This window comes from Homalodisca vitripennis, unplaced genomic scaffold (genome assembly GCF_021130785.1).
Source record: "Homalodisca vitripennis isolate AUS2020 unplaced genomic scaffold, UT_GWSS_2.1 ScUCBcl_3970;HRSCAF=9829, whole genome shotgun sequence".
Lineage (NCBI taxonomy): Eukaryota > Metazoa > Arthropoda > Insecta > Hemiptera > Cicadellidae > Homalodisca > Homalodisca vitripennis.
The window spans coordinates 952-15,336 of NW_025780079.1; the positions used below are offsets into that span (position 1 = coordinate 952).

The following is a 14,385-nucleotide window of genomic DNA, read 5'->3' on the forward strand; positions in this document are numbered from 1 at the left end:
GCAAGCTGATATGGAGAATGAGAAAATTAGGATAGTGGTCAACAGATGTTTTTTGATTCGGTTAATTAAAACACAATTTTCAAGGGTTTTTTGTAAACTTCTCAACCACTTCAAAGACCAGTCAAGTCAAAGACTTAGGACTTTGGTTGCTTTACATTTGGTAATTTTTGTAGAATCTCTAGGCTCTAGGGGGGGGAGATAACTGCCTCTAAAAAATATGAAGACATAGGAAAGTGCTATGAGGATGAGAGGGAGTTGTCTCACTTATCCTACATGAATTGGCAGTCTTGTATTTATGGTCCCTGATATATATATATATATAGCAGTTTTTATAACCATATTACATAATCATATTTATTAGGTAATAAAAATGTCTACAAGATGTTAATTATATTCTATATCGCCCACCATATTCACTTACTTGATGTCAGCTGCTCAATCATTTAGGTTAGATAAATGGGATTGTACTATATAGTTTGGCTTAATGTTTTGCTATGGTAAAAAATCATATCACATATTTATAGCCCAAAAAAGACCTTGTGTCCATATATAATAAAAATAATTCATCATGTATGTCATCATTCATTTACATTAATTGACTATATCAAAAGTTACAGCTCAATGACAAATCTACATTTACTTCTCCGTCATTACTACTCCTTCAAATTAATATGTATACAGTTATAACTGTAAGGCGTTACTATACTAAGGGTTAAAATGAATATAAATATTAAAATTTATTTAAAATATTTACAATTTCTCATATATTACTAAGGCACTATGAATTTTCAGATATTAATTCTTTATTTAAAAAGTATGAGTGGGCGCTTTAAAAATTATTCTTTTTATTTATATTTAACTTTATGATTTTGTCCATTTATTTTGTTATCTTGTTCTACCATGTGAGAATTCTTTTCACAAATTTGTTAGGAGATTAACACTTCATGATGTTGATTGGTTACGTACTTACCCTCAGGTTTGTGTGGCACGTAACAGTAGGTGGGGTGGGGATAAGTCTCTGTGCTGGGTATGTAGTAGTGTTGGGGTTCCAGACACAAAACAGTCGGAGGCGTGCTGGAATCCACCTCAGTGCCCTTCTGTTCCATCTCCTCGTCTGCTGCCTGAATGTTAACATCCTGTATTCAATCCAAAACCAACATTATTTTATTCTCAAAATGTTTCATATATTTTAAATATATAATACAAATATATTTCTGTAATCTTTGACTGTGTGTATTTATTTACATCATGTCAAATCATGCCTGTAATTTGTGTGCTTCAGTTTTGTTATTTTATCATCTCAGAAATATTGTCCACGCCCGATTATCCGAGGGTAAATCATTCATGTTGCAATTTAATTATTGTGACCCATCAAACTGTATAAAAAAATAATCCAGAATATCGTACATTGAAACATGACTGTCAGACAAAGATCAAGCTTTAATAAGACATCAGATCAGAACAATAATTAACAAAAGCAAGCATTTCCAGTGCTCTTTCTATTTAACATGATGTAGTAGTAGTACTATCTTATTGATAAATGGGAATAAATTTGGAAAAGTTGCAATTTTGTTCCAGTGAAATGTTGAGTAGGTTACTTACACAATACTACACTGACATTATAATCCTCATTTACCATATACAATATCTCAAACATTTAAAGTATTTATCACCTGAAATATAGTTAATTGTTGATAAATACACCGCCTCAACACAGTCATAGGTAAGCTAAGAACAGAAATACAGTATACCAGAAACGTGAATATTGAGTTTAGTTTAGATAAATGGGATGGTTCACCTTTCCCTTAGTGTAGCATCTGGAATCTGATGCTGTTTCAAACTTGCCTCCTAGAATCTAAAGCAGGGTTCCCACTCAATCTAAATACTCAAATTCACGGCTAATTCACGGTTTTCACGGTTAAAAAAATTAAAATTCAAGGTCGGAAAGTTTTCATGAACAACGTTACCGGTACAAAACAAAATCGTGTTGGAGAGGGGCGAAGTTGAGACGTAAACACTACAGACGCGGCAGAGCGGTAAAATACAATATAAAACTTCTTCCCATTTGACCAACGATGTCATTGGTCGTGCAGGAATTGAAGGAAACGTCTAAAAGAACGAAATAACAATAGGCTTCGGTTACGACGCAAGCAATGAGCGGCGAGCGCCCGATTTTATGTGCGATTTGCTACATAATGAATATAACAAGGCATATTATTTTTACAAAACATCATCATAACAGTCATCAAAGCAATGACAAAGACAAATTTCAATATAATTAGCATGCACATAGCTCATAATTTTCTTTAACTTACAAGTTTGTTGAAATCTGAAGAGAACTTTGTTGACACAGGTTAGACAAGATGCAGGGTGACAGGATTCGTACGTTGGCTAAGGCTAACTCGTTTGAGTCCATGAAGTACACTTGCGTGATTATTAAATTATTTTCTTGTTTAACGCATTATTATTATTATTTCGATCAATTTCTTCCACAGGAAAATTTTCACATAATCACAGGTTCACATTTTAATTAGTACATAAGAAAAGGCAATTTTATTGAAATTAAAATAACATATAAACGTTAAATGTATAAAAATTATATACAACTTGTTATAAGAAAAGTTATTTGGTACCAGTTTATAAAAAAAAAATTATATTTGTACACATAAATAAAGAAATTGATAAAAATGTCTAGAATAAAAGTGAATTACGATTTGCACTTTTTGCTAAGTTCCTGTATCTTATCGTCTAACTCAGCTGCCCTTTTCCTGACGTCGGACAAAACCTGGAATTTTTGTGCTTCCAATTCTTTTTTTCTATTGCAGCTTGCTTCCTCTCTTTCTCAGAATTAATTTTGTCTTTCATTTCTTCTCGTTGTTTTGCCAAGTGCTCCGAGTAGTGGGCGTGGGAATTTTTGGCAGCATGAACTAATTCATTAGTGATTTCCATTGCCTCCAATCCTCCTGCTGCTGATACGCCGTCACAAACTTTTCTCAACGCGACTAAACTCTCCTCCTTCAAGTTTTCAACTATACACTGTTTGTTGACAGAGAAGCCTCTTTCAACAGAAGAATTTCCGTGAGAAAGTGTCAGAATGAGTTGAATGAAAAGCTTTAAATCTTTATATCAATTCTCACAATAAGAATAAGATTGGAGTGTCGAGCTGGGGAAACAAATCTTTCATGTTGAGACATGAAACCAGCTGTTGTCCGAGGATGGGGGAGTGGAGTACACGATATACCCCTCCCCTTCCACTCTCATTGACAGTAGACAACAAAGGTTATTTTTACCATAACATCGCTGCACCACATTACAATAAATGAACCTTGTACTACGATATATTTTTCATCTGCATGAAATGATTAATAGCGTTAACGTAGTCGTATGGAACCCGACAAAATTATACTTGGACGACTTCCTCGATTTGTAGTTTTGTAGTAATAAAGCTTAACACTACAAAGTTACTTGACGTTTGTTGTTTCCTGGTTAGAAAAATGCAATGGTTTTTTTTCTAACGTTTTTATAACATGACGTTTCATTTGCAATATTTTACTAATACATTATACAATTTAAACACACATTCACCATAAAAGATTTAAACCATGTACACTCGTAATATCCATGCAGCTTAGGAATCATAAAAAATATTATTGATAAGGAAAACGCATATCACTACCGTTTAATATCTAAAGAGATGAAAAATAAAATTGTTTTCTCAAACGACCTTACTGGTAATTAAAACAGTTATATAGGCCTATAAAGTTATGGTCTCGCTGCGTTAATTGATATGTGTCGTGTAGGTTCTGCTCCGTCACATTATTATACTATTTATTTACGCAAGACCCTAAATTAATTCAATTTATTGTCCACCATAAATTAAAATTTTTTATAATTATTACATTGTGTTAACAGTCATTACACACAACGATATAGATATCGTACTGAATAGCATTTTTCTCATTAATATTTAAATAAAATAAGGGATTTAATAGAATGAAATTAAGTTAAAATGTAATTTAAATTCCTTACATTAGATTAAGGATTTGTATACTTTTTTTATTTTATGAAAACAATAATAGACTATATCTGATACAATAAAACTCCAATACGAAAAGTGTTTACATTAAACGACAATCTATCAAGTAATTAAATTGTGTTATTAATCTCGCGTTCAATCAGAGAATGCCTTGTTTACAGCCGCGTAGCGTAGCCAAGGCCCGGAACCTGGCGACAGACAAAGACAGGCCTCACGTGATTTGAGCCGGAAGCGTCATCTCCCACCGGCCCTTCCTTTTCCTCATTTGTTTATAAACCATATTATCAGTACAATCGCTCAGATAGCAGCACCTGTCAAACTTCGTGGTCTATCCCCTACATTGCGTGCTACTTTTTACTTTGCAATAGCGAAGGTCAACTTTCCCATATGATCGTCTGACGACGACCCGTGTTGATTTTATTTATTCAAAAGTTGTAGAGATTTTCACGGTATGTAAACAAAATTCACGGCTTATTTAAGGTTTTTTCACGGTGAACGAAATTCACGGCTTATTCCCGGTTTCACGGTTTTCACGGTCGGGTGAGGACCCTGTAAAGTCATGTTCGTCTGAAGTGGTCCAAAAATAATGTGTGAAAAAGAAGCTCAAAACAAACCGTCTACATTGTTTCTACATCAGAGACACCTAGACTACAAAATATGAAAATATAGTATAAATTAGGTGAAGAGACATTTATTGTCTCATCAGGTGCACAATTATCTTTGAAGGGTTACCAGTATCAGTGTTACTATTTAACGCAGCTAGTTTTATCATGTATAACAAAAAGTGCCAGTGTTATTGCAAGAATACGAATATGGTGAATGTATATGGAATATTAGCTTACCTGTTGCATATAACCCTGGGAATTGTATTCTTCATAGCTCTCCTGCTGATAGTTCAACACATCTTGTTGTTGATAGTTACAGTCAGAACTGTTAAAAAAGTCCAAAACATACCAAATTATTACATACTTGATTTATTAATCGTTCAAATTAATTCATAATTGAAAAAAAAACGAAATGTATAACATTACCAAAATAATAATAACATGGATGAATTACAACACTTAATATAAAAGTTGAACCTTGATAACTCAAACCTGAATAAACAGAGAACAATTTGAGTTTTCAAATACTTTGAGTAATCAGTATGTAAGTGACTAAGGAAGAAAATCACAACTTCTAGTTATAGAGGACCAAGAATATTACTAAGCTTGTCTAGATTGTATTGCTAGACAGTAAGCTTATGTACTAATTCATAGTATGAACGTGTTTGCCACATGCTACACACAGAACAGCACCTAGAAAAACAAAACTTTATTGTACAGTAAAATACATAAAAGTAATTTATTAGCCTATTTCCACAACCCGTCAACAAGCTGCCCACCGAAAGAAATAGAAAGACTATTGCAGAGCTGCAGAGACAGAGGTTCGGCCCTCATTCTCAGTTGCGACTGCAATGCTCACCATACATATTGGGGAAGCACAAACATAAACCAAAGAGGTGAGCAACTTCTACAGTTTATGTTCAGCAATGACTTAGTGTTAGAAAATAGAGGGTCAAGCCCAACCTTTATAACTAGAAATAGGAAAGAAGTCCTAGACATAACCCTATCTACAGGACTCAAAAACATAAACATTGTAAGGTGGCACGTCTCCAAGGAGGCCTCACTATCGGACCACTGCCCTATTAGGTTCGACATAGAGGAGATAGGGGAAAGATACGTGACCCACAGGGTTCCTAAATCTACCAACTGGAAAGGATACCGAGAGTCCCTAGTAGAAGAGTTGGAAGAAATAGGACCCTTCCAGAAAAATGAATTTGAATTAGAAAGGTCTGCACAAATAGTAGAGCAAGCTATAATAAAGGCCTACGAGAAAAACTGCCCTCCCAGGCAAAACTGGTTGAAGAAGGACGTGCCGTGGTGGACTAGGAGGTTGTTGGAGACATTAAGATATAAAACTAGGAAATTATTAAAATGGGCAAAAAGGACAGACAATTGGCTCCCTTATCTACAGGCCCAAAATGAATATAAAAAAGAACTTAGAACAAATAAAAGAAGAAATAGAAGAAGAAATTTTTGTAAAAACATTAACAGCCTTCCCGAGGCATCCAGGCTTCAAAAAACTCTCCAAACGGAGCATACTAATCCTATGGGGACTCTAGTAAAGGACAATGGAGACCTAACAGTGAACAGGAAGGAGACCTTAGAACTACTTCTGGAGATACACTTCCCGGGGGGTCACCTAACTCGAAATGAGGATATATGTTCTATAATCAGGGGGGTTCCAGTCGAGAGGTTGCAAAAGCCAGAGAGCAGTCTAACAGACTATTTACACATAAAAGAATTAAATGGGCTATAAGATCGTTTAAGCCATTTAAATCTTCTGGGGCGGATGGAGTTTTTCCAGCCCTTCTTCAAGAGGGGCTGGATATACTATTAAATACTCTTAACATTCTGTTTGGAAGCACCTTAGGATACATACCAAAGAACTGGAGGATAGCACTAGTGGTGTTTTTGCGGAAGAACGACAGGGATCCAACAAAACCCAGCTCGTACAGACCCATAAGCCTAACCTCCTTCATGGTGAAAACTATGGAAAAAATAATAAACAGGCACATAAGGGACGTAATATTACCGGATCACCCACTTAGTCCCACATAACACGCCTACATAGAAGGGAAATCAACCACCATTGCTTCCCACAGCTTAGTGAGAGAGGTGGAGAACACCTTCGAAAAAAAAAAGAAGCCCTAGTCAGCGTCTTTATGGATATTGAAGGAGTTTTCGACTGAGTAGCATATCAATCCATGGAGACTGCGATGGAACGATTTGGAGTTTCTCCAGATGTAGTCAAATGGATAGTAGCCCTCCTAAAAAGCAGACAGGTGAAAGCAAAGTACGGAGACGAATCTGCCGCAATCACGGCCCAGAGAGGCTGCCCCCAGGGGGGAGTTTTGTCTCCTCTCCTGTGGGCGATGGTAGTGGATGATCTCCTAAGCAAAGCAGAGAAGAGGGGAATAAGGCTACTATGTTATGCGGACGACCTAGTGCTTATGATTAAAGGAAAAAACAAAGGCATGCTGGAACGCCTAAGAGAAACAGAACTTAACTTCATAAGTAACTGGTGTCATGGGGAAGGTCTGCGGATCAACCCATCAAAAACGAATATGATTACCTTTACCAGGAAAAGAAAATTCCAGCTAGCACAACCTGTCCTGGAGGGAATCAGCATTAACCAAAAAAAGGAAGTGAAGTACCTGGGATTAATCCTGGATGAAAAGCTCACTTGGAACTCCCATATTAGAAACAGGATATCCAAAGCAATAATGGCCTTGGGGCCTGTAAGATTTCCTGAGGCTGAAATGCTAACCAAAGTATCAGACGCTATGGTTTAGAAATACTCCTTTGAAAAACCATATACAGTCTCTATCGGAAGTAGGGAGAAATGGTTTAAAAAGGAGGCCTACCCTACAAAAGGAGTCCTGAAGTTTTTCACTGATGGTTCACTCCTAGACTCTAGGGCAGGATACGGAATACATGGACCTGGAGTCGACATGGCTGTGCCCCTAGGAAGACATGCCACGGTTTTTCAGGCGGAGGTCATGGCAATAGACTCATGTTCCAGAAGACTCACACAATTGAGGACAAAAGGATTATCATACCTAATACTTTCTGATAGTCAGGCTGCACTGAAGGCACTGGATACCTGTTCGTTTGATTCGAAAGCGGTCTGGGAATGCAGGAATGCTCTAGCAGAGCTGGCAACGAATAACAGAGTAACACTTGGTTGGGTACCGGGTCATGAAGGTATTCATGGGAATGAAAGAGCGGACATCCTCGCCAAAAAGGGAGCAGAATCCACATTGGTGGGGTCTGAGCAAGTTTGTGGGATAGCCTTTTCCAACATTAAAGCTCTGGTCATAGATTGGGAAAAGAGGACAAGACACAAGAATTGGAGTAGAGCCTCAGGTTTAAGACTATCCAAATTGTTTATCTCTCCTTACGCTAAAGGGTGGACAGCTCTCCTAGACCAGAATAAGGAGGATATAAGACTGATATTAGGAATGTTGACAGGGCATGGCCTTCTGAGGAAGCACCTTATGAAGGTAGGCCTTAGTCAGAGTAGCGAATGTAGACTCTGTGGAGAGGAGGAGGAGTCAGCAGAGCACATTTGGTTGGATTGTCCTGCCATCGTAGAGACTAGGAAAAGATACTTGGGAGCATATCTCCTCAGCCCCAAGAACATCAGAGAACAGGAGCCCTTAAATCTGATTGGTTTTTGCAAAAGCCTCGGTCTTTGAGGGCACAAATTAAAGTAAGGGAGGCGCAAAGGTCCTTTTTAGGACTAAGCGAGGGGACAAACTGTCCTCTTCCCTCACGAAAGGAAAAAAAAAATTTACCATAGGTGCAAACACTGCAGTCTAGCATTTATTTCATGTTTCAATTTATTTAAATAATCACTAGGATTAAGTATTCATGATAACAATTAATTAGGTATTCTTACCTCCATCAAATTCAAAAATTACTGTAAGTGCAATTTTTTTTTTAGTTAGTAAAAGAAAGTTGCATGTTTCATTTATTACTCCATCATTAGACTACAGCATAGCATTGGATCTACCAAATGGCTTCATTTTATAGTTAAAACTAGCTGTTACCCGCGGCTTCGCACGCAATCTTAGAACCAAAGTCCTTATATTACTTAGTAAAAGAAATTATAATGTAATATGATGGGAGTCCTATAAAAATTTTAAAACGTAAGTAGGCATACATCAGGTAGATGTTATTTAAGTTCGTGGTAAATAGTATCACAGTTTAACTTAATTATTATATCATGTTTGGCACGTTTAGGAGCATTTTTGGTTCTAATTAATTATATACATAACGTCACAGCTGAATCTGCCTTGTCATCCTGATCAAGAAAACACAAATCTCAGATCACACAGGTCTCGGAAACTTACTTCGGTCAAAAAGCGTATATTTCCAGTCCTTGTCATATATTTCAGGTCTAAGATATTTCCAGTACTATAGTAGAGTTTGTCTTGTTGTTCTGACGAAGAAGAAATATATATATATATATAAATATATACAAATACCAAGACAGGTATTTGGTCTTCCGATCATATGTTAGTTTGCTTATTTAAACGCATATGTGACAGATACGGCCAAATACAAAATAATTGAATCGGAAAAAGTAAGCGCTCTGTGGTGTAATGGTAGCACATTCACCCGGCAAGTGAGAGATCCGGGTTCGACTCCCGGCGGAGCAAGTACTTTTTGCGATTCAATGTTTATTGAAATTAAATAAGGCTGTTGCCATTTATACAATTTAATGTATATATATATATATATATATATATATATATATATATATATATATATATATATATATATATATACTTACAATGGACCGAGATGCCTACTTCGGTTAATTAGTGCCTACTTAAGACCATTTAAATTCACTTACCTACTATGTCACAGTTTAGCTTGCCATATTGCCTCAATCAAATTTTATATATGTTAGATTATCTAGTTATCGGAAATCTACTTTGGTCAAAATCGAGTAGGACTGAAAAGCCTATTTTACGACCTAGGAAAGAGTCCTACCTACTTACTATGTACTTTCGGTATAAGAGGGAAATTCTTATTAAGGTTTTGCAACTTACCAAAATAATCGTTATTAAAGTTTTGTGTTACACTTGTTTTTTGGACTATAGCCAGGGAAAGAATGAATCGTTGATGCATGTTAGTATTCATTTCTCTGTTTTTCCATTAGCCATTGTTAACCCTGCGTTGGTCGCGCACGGTCCTTGATTCCGCTACGCGAGAATTTTTTATGCTATTCTTGTTGGAGTTGGCAACATGCAACGTGCTTTTGTCTAGCTGAGTTTTAGAATCCCCTCCCCCACTTTATGGTGTAAAAGCAGTGTTTGGTGTTACCTTGTAGGCAACAGAGGGGTTTTGTTTACGTCCTGGTCTGCTATTCCGGCGCACCTATCTGTGTAGCCGCTACCCTGGTACTCGAGACCGTGCGCGACTGTTTGTGTGTTCCCGGACTTATGGACCGTGCGTGTTTGTAAGTGTTTGCGATAAATAAAAACATTTTATGTATATAAATTTTTGAAAATGGATCCGAAAGAAGAAGAACGGATTTTCAAACTTCTGCAAGAAGTTCCAAGTGAAAATGACTTTATTGGTGACGAATTTAGTCGAACCCAGCCAGATATGGTATCAAGATATTTGCCTTGGCGGACGCTAGAGTTTGCTATGCTCTAAATATGGAGATATATCGGGCCAAACAGCCTCCAGAGCCATGTCAAGTTAACAATTCACCATCTGAATTGGTTCTTCGTTTAATTCAACCTATCTCGGGACAGAAAGAAATGTCACTGTGGACAAACTGGTTCACTTCCATTCCTTTAGGAAGGGAACTGAAGAATCAGCATAGATTATCACTTGTCGGTGCTTTAAGGAAAAATAAGAGAGAGGTACCTTCTTTATTTGTAGAAACTAAGCAAAGGCCTCATCGCAAATCTACATCTGCGGCGAGCATACGGGCCTAAAGCTGTGTCTGAACTGCCCATTATATGGACCAGAAACCATGATCACTGATGAATAAGATTAAATCAGAGTCTTATAATTTTCAACTTTTATATTTACTTCACAGAACTTACCTAAGCTTAAAAAAAAATTGTTACTGTACTCAGTATTCTTAATCATTCTATGATTATGTTTTATTTATTAAGTTCTATTAGTATTTTTAATTTTTTTACTATTTTATTTATATTGGATATAGAAATTTTAATTTTGTAATGTAAGTTAAAGTACACATCAATTTCAATTACATTTATATAAAAACATATAAACTACTCATAAATTATTCACTTATTTATTTTCTAAATACATTATAAATAAAGTTTTTATAATTTATGAGCTGTTTTCAATTTTAACCAGTGTTTTCTATGGATTATTCAAGCACGGTCTCACAGACCGTGCGCGAGCAACGATGTTCCAGGCGGAGCGCGACTAAAGCAGGGTTAAAATGTAATATCATAATGTCAAGGAAGCCCGGCAGTTTAAAATAACTTTTAAAACGTTTAAAAATTCATAACTTTGTTCATTAAGGTTAGTTTTATAACAGTATTTAATGCATTAGATGATTTTAATTCGTCACTAGCACAATCTGGAGTAAAATTTATATAATAATGTTTTATTTACTATCTGCATTACACTACAGATCAAGCACTGTTTACTTATTCAAATTCAAATGTAAACAGATGTTTCAGAAAGTTTGTTGAACTATAGTATGTCAACAGCTGTCAAAATAGGTTTCGTTCTTATCATAACATTCGAATGTAAACAAACTAATTTTTCAATTTTAATTCGACTTTATTTGGTGAAATGAATGTGTTATGGGTGGTAAAAAGCACTCTAAATGTTAATTCAGACCAAAAGCTATACTTGTTCCAAATTTCAGCACAGTCCGTATAACAGTTTCAGCGTGATTCGAGGACAAACCTCCAAACATCCAAACACTCAAACTTTCACATTTATAATATTAGTGGGATAGCATAACACTAGTTTATTGTTAATTATTGTCAAATGTCGTTTTCTGCTCACAACTTTATATATAATGATTAAGCTGAAAATAGTGTAATGTTTGTAAAATTGAATTTTCTCTTTTTTTTATTGGGTGAAAAATTAATGGTGGTGGAAGATAAAAATGGATGACTGCAAAATAATTCAATACTTGTAACATGTTAACTGTCAACCACTTTCCCCGCATGCGCCCTGTGAGGCGCATTGGGATCTGTAAGATTTATGTATTGAAATGTTGACTTGAATAAGAGTTTTGAACTTGAACTTGAACAACCAGTATATTTTTCACCGACTTATATAGATGTAATACCGGAAAGAATTCTGTGACTGTGGGCCAACTATCATAATATCTTCACATTATAATCCTCTGTGTGCTTCTACAGAAGAGTTGGGGGCTCAGAGGAATTTAGTTCTACAGCTCTTAGGGCTGTCCCTAAATATTCTGGACTACAAATTATGAAGAAGCAAAACTACTTTTACAAATATTTTTATAGCCTTGTAAGCAAAGTTGTATTAAATTAAAACTGTTTGTGTGGTGTTCAACTGGTGAAAGAAATACGTACTACATAACTTCCTCACAGCACAGCACTATTCGTGAAAATTTTAGATTTCCTCGTATTTTGTAAAACTGAGTCATGAACACTTTTATAAAATGTTATATATTTTCTGGTGTTTCTATGACTGAACTGACTAATTTTACACAATGTAATCAGGTAGAGAATGTGGATGGTACAACACAGAAAACATTCTTCACTAATCTGATCTTATGTTGTATAAGGAAGTAACAAATTTGAAAACTGTAAATTCTCAGTGGTATAACATATATTTGGGCATAGATAAATGGTCAGGATTTACTATACAGTTTGTATTTTATAACAACAGTAATGTAAGATTCCTTAAAATATTGCAATATTTAATTAATATTATACGTTAAACCTACCAAGGTAAACAATAAAATAGTGTCAATTTTAAATTATTGTAATAAACAAAAAAATAAACTAAAATAAATAAAGCCTTTCATACAGTTAAAGGAATGAAGACAATCCTTAATATACATACATGTTTTCCTGTTGAAATATTTTTATTAATTAATCTAAATTGTTGATTAACCCTTTTAACCCAGACGTCCGCATAATACAGACGTCATAAATATGGTGTCAACTCCCGACGCTCGTATAGTGCGGACATGCACTTTTTATTATTTTACTGGCCACCTATTTTACCAAATGCTTTGAAATTCCACAGACTTGTGTACAAAGATGTATTGCATCAAAATATATTAGTTTGTAAAGCTTTAACTTCGTATTTTGTCACTCTGTGACAGCAATTGCAGTTCAGCTCGACTGACTGCTCACGCTTGTTGCAGACAGCGGTTGTGAATATTCAGTTTTCTTTGCGGTTTTAGGTTAAAACAGTGTAACATAAGAAGAACACCTACCAAGAAGAATGGAAAGGAGTTATTGTGTGTGTAATATTCATAGCACTCAGTGTGGAGGTAAAAGAAAAAGAGTAAGGTATTTTTTGTATGTTGCCAAAAAGAAATTCATCAAATTGTTTCGGTGACCACAAGTGCTAAAACATTTTGTAGTGATGTAAATATGGTTTTAAACCTTTTTTAAATTTAGGCTATGCATAGTTTTAATTATTTTGTCAGAAATAACTTTGGTTCTATGTTTATTTTAAGTCCTGTGAATTTCAATGCTCGTACATTGACTTGGCCGGAAATGGCAAAAAGGAAAAATGACATGTATTTACAAACATGGATGTCACTCTACTTGTAAATAAGGTAAGCCTATAATTTTTGTTTCCTTAGATTAAGGATTCAATTTACATTAAATAAATGGGTATTTTTGTGTCAAATATTTTTTTTGCTATTTGGTTTCCATCCTCAAACTTGAAGTTTAAATGTTTTTTAATGTTTTATTTATGTATATGTATTTAAAAAATATAAGTTTCAAGATATTACTTGTATTTGTATATTTCTGTAAACTACATTTATTAAGAAGTAAAACAAAAAAGAATTAGCTTGACATCTTAAAAAATAGCTGCGTTATGAGTTTTTTACAAACACCTTAAATTTTTTCTAAAAATGGCTTGGGATTTCTGGCACATCACTTGATATCATAGCCAGGGTTAAAAGGGTTAAGTCCATATAAAAAGTTACTTAGTATGTATTCAATGCTTGTTTTATTTGATATGTGGAGAGAAGTACAAGGCCCAGCCATATCAAAATCAATGTGCAAGATTAGGTATCACTTTTCAATTAAATTATATTGAAGTCAGACAATATTTATACATTCTGTACATTTTTCACGATTATTTCCAACAAATTTTAAAAAATAAACTAAACCAAGGAAAACTTAAAACCAAACACTGGTACTATAAATTTCATTATCTCTTCTTTGGCCCTTCATTTGCTGAAGCACTTTAGCTGACTTTAGATTAACTCATCAATTACTGAATAATAATATATTACTATGATTACCAATTACTTTTCTATCTTTAAACATATAAAGAGATGTATATCAGAATGTTATGTACTCTTTCTCATTGAATATACCAACAGTTGATTCTATGCTTTTTTTCACAAAATGTTGTTTATAAAACTAACATACAACTTTCAATTTTGATACCTGAACCAGTGTCATTTTTTTAATCGTTCACAGTAATATTTTAAAGATTTCTTTATACATTTAAAAGCAATATTAAAATTGCACACCTCAAAAGGAATATTCAAATTTCTTATACTTA

At 34.8% G+C, this 14,385-nt stretch overlaps 1 protein-coding gene across 1 annotated transcript in view; it reads right to left on the bottom strand.

The window, feature by feature from the left end:
• Positions 1-970: 970 nt before the first annotated feature.
• Positions 971-14,385, bottom strand: part of LOC124372753 (protein ovarian tumor locus-like) — a gene marked incomplete at both ends in the record, with an annotated part of 46,020 nt that continues 32,605 nt past the window's right edge. Inside the window, 2 exons of the mRNA XM_046831163.1 lie at positions 971-1,136; positions 4,879-4,966. Of these exons, the coding sequence (XP_046687119.1) occupies positions 971-1,136; positions 4,879-4,966 (254 nt within the window). The remainder of the gene's footprint in view (positions 1,137-4,878; positions 4,967-14,385) is intronic.